The 6865-nt window shown below is 46.8% G+C and overlaps 1 protein-coding gene across 3 annotated transcripts in view; it reads right to left on the bottom strand.

The window, feature by feature from the left end:
- Nucleotides 1-1175: 1175 nt before the first annotated feature.
- The window catches only part of PLCH2 (phospholipase C eta 2), a 32663-nt gene continuing 26973 nt past the window's right edge, over nucleotides 1176-6865 (bottom strand). Inside the window, exons 21-24 of one of the 3 annotated variants that reach the window (XM_017744027.1) lie at nucleotides 4964-6017; nucleotides 2350-2379; nucleotides 1339-1363; nucleotides 1176-1230 (exon numbers count right to left, since the gene is read on the bottom strand). In XM_017744027.1, coding sequence (XP_017599516.1) covers nucleotides 2369-2379; nucleotides 4964-6017 — 1065 coding nt within the window. In that variant the 3' untranslated portion in view covers nucleotides 1176-1230; nucleotides 1339-1363; nucleotides 2350-2368. Of the gene's footprint in view, nucleotides 1231-1276; nucleotides 1367-2349; nucleotides 2380-4963; nucleotides 6018-6865 lie in introns of those variants that run through there. The other 2 variants (XM_017744026.1, XM_017744028.1) reach the window with 2 other exon arrangements.

The following is a 6865-nucleotide window of genomic DNA, read 5'->3' as shown; positions in this document are numbered from 1 at the left end:
AGTTCATCCCGGCATTTGGCCGAGGGCCTCAGGCCCGAGGAGCGGCGCTGCTCCCGCATGGAGCGGGTGACAAAGCTCCTGCTGATGCTGCGGTATTTGCTTTCAAAAGTGCACACAATGTCGTCAGAGGTAAGGTCCCCGAGGCTTTTGGACTTTGTCTGGTTATTCCCAACCGTGTCATGCGCTTTGGATTTGTTGGAGGACTGCCTGAGACTCTCCATGTAGAGCCTGCTCCAGGTGTGCCTTCTAGGGATGGACGAGAACGCGTCCTGAGGGCTCCTGGCCAGGGGCCGGGGGCACAGCTCATCAGCTGGCAGCTGGCCAGACCTCAGGTTGGGGTTGGACTTGCTCTTGCTGACCATTGGCATCTCGTTGCTGCAGGTGGTGGCGGAGCGTGGCCGCATCCCCTTCCTGATGGCCAGGGGCTCCAGGCTGTCCTGGCGGATGCCCAGGTCCGGGAGGCTTTTGCGAGCCAGGTTGGGGAGAGAGAGGTCAATGACGGTGTCGTTGGAGGACATGCTGGACGAGGAGGACATGCTGTCACGGTGGCTGCTGCAGTCTAGCTTGCTCCAGATCCGGTCATTGACAGTGGCATCAAAGTACACTTCTGCTGCTGGAGACTGGCTGCTTGGAATTTTTGTTAAGGCTGAGGAGTCTGACGTCTTCAGTCCTTCACTCTTTGCCCTTCTTGCCAACATGTAAGAGCTCATCTGAGAAACAGAGACAGGGAGAGCCTGTGCAGCCCGGGCTTTCTGGGGACAATCCGCCTGTGTGCTGTTAATGACATTGTTTTGCTGGGGTGGAACAGCTGCTGCACCCAGATTTTGCCCTTTGGATTCAGAGGTGTTTTTCATGTCTGTTAATACCTGACCTAGTTGGCTGTTTTGCTTCTGGCAGCTTCCTATAGGTTGGCCAGCCCTGTGATCTGCTGCCTCTACCAGCCTGGCTTTTTGGGGATGTGCTGCTGATCCACCCTGATCTTCAGCTTTACTGCACATCTGTGTCCAGCCATTTCCTTCCCTGAGACAGCCTGCCACGCTTGTCCTCCCATCTTCTGGGGCTACTAAACTTGTGTCAGCTGTTCTTGGGACATCCTGCCCTTGGTCTTCTGCAGCCAGATTAGTTCTTTGTTCTCTGGAGGGTAGGGACTCTTGAGGCTGGTTGGGTGTGCTGCTTCCCTCTGATCGAGCTTCGGTGGAGTGGTCAGACCCAGACCCTTCCTCAGAATCACTGTAAGGGGTAACAGGCAGAGGGAAGAAAAGGCTGCAGTGATGGTTCTCACTGGCAGGGACAGGCTCTTCTGTGATCGTTTCTAGGCTGCATAAAGAAGTGACTGACCTCTGGATTGAGAAGTGGCAGACGTCTGCTTGGGAGGCATGAAAAGAAAAAGAAACAAGAAAAACAGAGATACAGGGTTAGTTATCTCTTACAAATTACAGTTTAGACTAAGATTCATTCCTCATGCGTTATCATTTTGTTCTCAAGGTACTAGTTGCATATGTCAATCATGATTTTAAAAATAACTTGGGATTTCAAATGCCTGGCCAAAGGCAGCAAAACATTTTGCACTTTCAGTTTTAGCTGCACAAAGCCCTGTTGCTTCAAGAAACCTCAGTCCATGCACAGCAGCACCATGTGACTATTCTGGTTTTCTTATCAAACAACAACAACAGTACCCAGCAATTTGTGCCCTTTGTGTCCCCTTTTGTAAACTAACTTTGCTTTCTCCACCATCCAGCACCCCTTGATTTGCAGTTTTCCTTCCTTCCAGCACTCAGACAGGTCAGGGTATCAGAGCACAACCAGAGCATGTACACTAATCAAAACACCAGTTTGACCAGCAGATGTGATCCCAATGACCAACCACTCAGAAGAGAAGCAGCACAGGACTTGTGGAGCAGATTACAAATGATCTGGGCGCAGACAGTGGAATGCTGGCAATGGGACTTTGAAAAACAAAACAAAAGCTTTAAACAGACTTTGTTCTTCTTAAAAAAACTTGGTAATTTCTATTTCAAAAAATCTCTGCAGAGAGATGGGTCATGAACAGCAGGCTGAGAGTACAACCCTGGAGAATCACTGCAGCCACCAATTACCTGGAGAAAATGTTCTATTCACTGCAATGTTTATCACCTGCACCCTGGGAGCCAAAGCAATCATGCCAAAAAGATTATTTCCCATATCTCCAAAGCACAGTGCAGACATGCATTCCAGAACTAACAAAGCACCACTGAGCCAGACCACGACCTTAAGGATACAGGAGCAGGTAATTATAGGGCAGCAAACAAGCAAAAACCAGGACTACAGGCAACAGGGTGCTCGAATCGGGGACACTCCGCAGACAGTTACCTTTGACTTGCTTGTCCTTTCAGTTCTTAACTAGAGAGAGGGAGTGTGCATGTAGAATAATAGGACAGAACAGAGGAAAAATCCAGTTAATGTAGGGAAGGCAGGTGCAGATAACAGGATAAATTAGTGCTGAGGGAGGGAAGGGAGACATACAGGAATATTCACACATGCTTGTAGGATCCTAAGAATTTCTGACCAACCAGAGCACTCAATGGAATCCACACATGGACAGATGTTAAATTCCTTTTTTTTATCATAGAAGAATGAAAAGCAGTATTTGTTAGTGTTGAAGAAGCAGAGTCCACTGGACAGGGGAATGGAATCACAGAGTGGTTTGTGATGGAAAGGACCTTAAAAATCATCAAGTTTCAACTGCCCTGACATAGGCAGGTTGCTCAGAGGAAGCAACCTGGAGAGGCCTCCTCTTCTTCAAAGCCCTCTCCTAATGGAAAACATCACCTGCACCCCCAGAACCTGCCCAGGGAATACCAGGCCCTTCCTTGGCACCAGGAATTCCAGCCCAGGGAAGGAGCTCAGGGATGGGAGCAGCCATTCCCTGGCCTGTCCTGCATTAGCTGGGAGTGTCGGAAGGGAAACAGGCACATGTGCCCATGAGCCAAATCCAACATTCCCAGACTCTCAGTATCTGCAGGAGTGTCAGGAAGAGTCCAGAGCTGATGAGACCAATGAGCCCTCCCTTCTCCCCATCCACCAGCACAGGTTTGGGCACACTTCGAAGGAAAATCACTGGAAAATATAAGGCTGGTGCCATGAAGGGCCAGCTAGAGGCTATAGTTTCCTGTCTCATCCTGGGGGCACTTCCCCCAGCAGAATGCCAGTTCCCAAGTGCAGCCATGGAGCTGGTTTCCCTGGTTTCCTGGCCCGAGGCACGGCCTTGCAGGAGGATGGGAAAGGGAGCTATTTGTGCAAACAGAGGGGCTGTCACTAGACCAGCAGCAGCCAGTCCAAGGCACCATTTCACCATTTTAAGGGTTTGCTGATTCCATGCTTGGGAAGTCAGATGGATTTAATCAAATTTCAAGCATATCACAATATTTGTTTAGTGACTTGGGGGGCTGGCAGGGGAGCTGGCACTGATAATGGGAAATGGTTTCATATGTCACAGTACTGAGAGTTTGTGAAAAGCCCAGTGCCAATAATTTAGGCATAGAAAGAGTTCTGTTGCTTTGGATTAACTGCAAGTCACGGAAACCAGCAAACTTCTCCCCTCCCATTGTCCTGGTATTTTCCTAAATACCCAAAGCAGAGATTGGAAAAATACATTAAAAAAAACCAAAAAAGGTATAAAAAATAGAAGGTAAATTGCAGACACCCAACCAGATGAAACTGGTCAAACAAATAAAATATCTCAAATTTATGTATGAAGCTTTCAAAGAAGCCCACTACAGATAGGCAGTCAGAATCTATTACTGAATAAGATCTTAAGAAAAGCACCAAAGTCACTCCACTGCTCCTGAAAATGTAACCACCAGTGTCCAAATTCCTTTGACAATTAAGGAAGAGAACAAGGGATTTGAAGAGGAGCTCTTGCAATCACAGCCAAAAGCTGTATTTCATACTCTTTCCTTAGTATTCTGTGAAACAGAAAATTCTTGTCAAAACCACTTTCCTTCTCTCCCATGCCTGCCAAATCAGGAGGAAAAATGCCATTTTTCATATTAAAAGATATCCTTTGATTGCCTCTGCTTCTGTTTCCCATCTTTACAAACCCCCAGTTCACGGTAAAGGTGCAGTCACGCTCCCACTGACCACACGCCTGTTTCTGGCTTGAAACAACCACAAAATGCTGCAGCTTTAGCAGCTTTCCTCCAAGTGGGCACATTTTACTTTGCAATGGGGAATGCCAGGAGTGCCCCAGCCTGGCTGATGTCAGGGAGCATCAGATCACACATTCTGCTGCTCTGTGCTGTGCAGCTCTGCCCTCAGGCCACAGCCAGAGCATGTGTGCAACATTACAGCACAGTAGAAATGTTTGCATACACATTTAGGACCAGAATGGGCTGCTGTGTTTATAAAATATGATCTCCTGAACACCCCAGAGCAGAGAATTCCATTCAGTAATTCCTGGACTGACAGCAGTGACTTTGCAAGATCTTTGAGGAGGGAACCGGTTTATTTGATACCAGAGAGCACATTAGACATCATCCCTGATGTGGTTATCCCTCAGCGAAACACAAAGGCTGATAATGGAAATATTGTTTGTTGATGTGGGTTTTCCATATTCAATCTCACTTAATGCTCTGGTTTGGATCTTAAAATTTACTTAGTATCATACCACATTCACTAAGAAAACCAAGGAAACAAAAGAGCCTGAACAAACAACCCAAACATTCATGGACTACTGACAGTGTCACTACTGCAGATGGTTAACTAGGCATGGCAAGGACTAATCTAAACCAGACACGTCTACAAAAAAGAAAATAAAAATATTTATGCAGATTTTTTTTCTGTCATTGCAAAAATTAAAAAAAAAAAAAAAAAGAGCTCTTGACAGCCAAACAACATAGAGGAGCTTCTAAGTAAGGATGCTACGCAGAAGCTGAGACAATGATGTGATCTACAGTGGAGAATGGTGAAGAAAATCTGGTCTTACCAGTAAAGAATATAGGGGATTTACTTCGAATTTCCTCCAATTTTTGAACGAACAAGGCATTCATTTCCCTCTGTAGGGTGCCCACTTGCCTTCGAGAAGGTTCAGGCCAGTGCTTGGGGAATTCTGGGCTTCCAAGGCTTTCTAGACTGCTGGAGTTGGAGGATATGGAGCCATTGCTGGCTGCAACCAAGTTGACAGTGCTTCCGTACTTGCCACCTGATTGGCACTGCCACCGCTGCCGGGAATGAGCCTTTATTCCGTGACACTTAGAGTCAACATTTTTCTTCCCTGGGGTCACAAAAGACTGAGTGCTCCTTGTCAGATCATCTGCAGTTCCAGGGCTGCTGCAAGGCTGCAAATCTGAGTGTGGCCTGGGCTGCCCTCTGACAACCCAGGTCCTGAGCTCTACCCTCTCCTCTGCACTGCTGCCCTGCTCAGGGTGCAGGGGGTCTCTAGCAATGGGCCTGCCAGGGTGGTCACTCCACGGGCCCTCTGGGTCAGGGCTCTCTTTGGAGCCAATCATGCATTTCATGCAGTTGGTGGCCACTCCGATCCTGCCCGAGCTGTTGATGGCACAGCGGGCAAAGACGCTTTGCTTCTCGCCCTGGGGCTCCTGCAGCCTCACCCTGTGTGCCCTGGGCAAGGGCTCGCTGAAAGGAGCCCCGGGGTGGGCACAGCTCTGCCGTGGCCCTTTGGGAGAGCCCTGGGCCTTACCTTTCAAGCCCTTGCCAGGTGCCTCCCCACCGGCACCATCTCGGGGAGCTGGGGCTGGGGAAGCACTTTCTGGCTCTTGCACAAAGCGAGGCTGGGAGGCAGCTTCCACTTCCTGCTCTTCTCCAGCCCCTGCAGAGCTGCTGTCCTTTGTGTCAAAAGCAATCTCAGGAAAGCCCTTCTTGTTCTTCTTCTGGCTCTTGGTGGGTGCACTGGCTGTCCGTCTCAGGATGTGGCTGCTAAAGGAATGTTTGCGATGGAGCTGCCCAGCAGCATGACTGTCCAGAGAGGCCTGCTTTGGATTTCTGAGAAACAGCCCTTTTAGACCTAGAGCTTGTTTGGCCTGTAAAAGAAAAAAAAAAAAAAAAATAATAATATAAAAAGTTCCTAACAGGAAACACAAGGCTCTTCCTCTGGGCACAGGAATTCATGAACAAGTGATTATTCACATACAGAGTCTCCTGCTATATTCCTACCATTAGCATGAGAACTAACCCAGAAATAGGACAGGCATTAAAAATGAAAAAAATCACTAACAGCAGCTTTGCAAAATAACACATCTCTTTTTTTTTTTTTTCTCAGCTATGGTTTTAGATAACATTTTCCAGCCACACTTATCTCTGTATTTGTCATCATTTTCTTTCTAGCATGTAGCTACTTACAACATCTACATAAACATTAGAGCTATTGAAAAGATTGAAAAAAGGGAAATACTTCTGTCTACAAGAATATCATTCTGAAAGCTGAAGAGTTTCTCAGTTTCACCCAAAGCAGATGTATTTTAAGTCCTTGTTGTAAATGCATTCTCTAGGAACTGCTGGGAAATAAACACTGGCCATAAAATAGAATATTTTTTCAGTATAGGGGAGATCTACACTTTAATTGAATTGAGCACTGTCATGAATAGCAGTTAACTATACACACACAAAAGATCATTGAGTATTTCAATTTCTACCTGTGTGATTACATTTTGGTAATTTTTCCTACCATACAACACTTATCCCAAGACACTCGTGTATGTTTTCAGCACTGAGGAAACACACTATAAACAAGGGAAGTTAGTCAGTGTCATGATACAGTTCTCCATAGTCTTCAGTAGTTATTTAAGCATTAAACACGTAAATTCACCATCATAAATCTCCCACCACCATACAACTGATTTACATTTCAATGAAACAGAGTTCCAGCATT

Source organism: Corvus brachyrhynchos, unplaced genomic scaffold (assembly GCF_000691975.1).
Source record: "Corvus brachyrhynchos isolate BGI_N302 unplaced genomic scaffold, ASM69197v1 scaffold68, whole genome shotgun sequence".
NCBI lineage: Eukaryota > Metazoa > Chordata > Aves > Passeriformes > Corvidae > Corvus > Corvus brachyrhynchos.
Note: the sequence above shows the minus strand (reverse complement) of the source record. Positions and strands in the feature narration are given on the sequence as shown.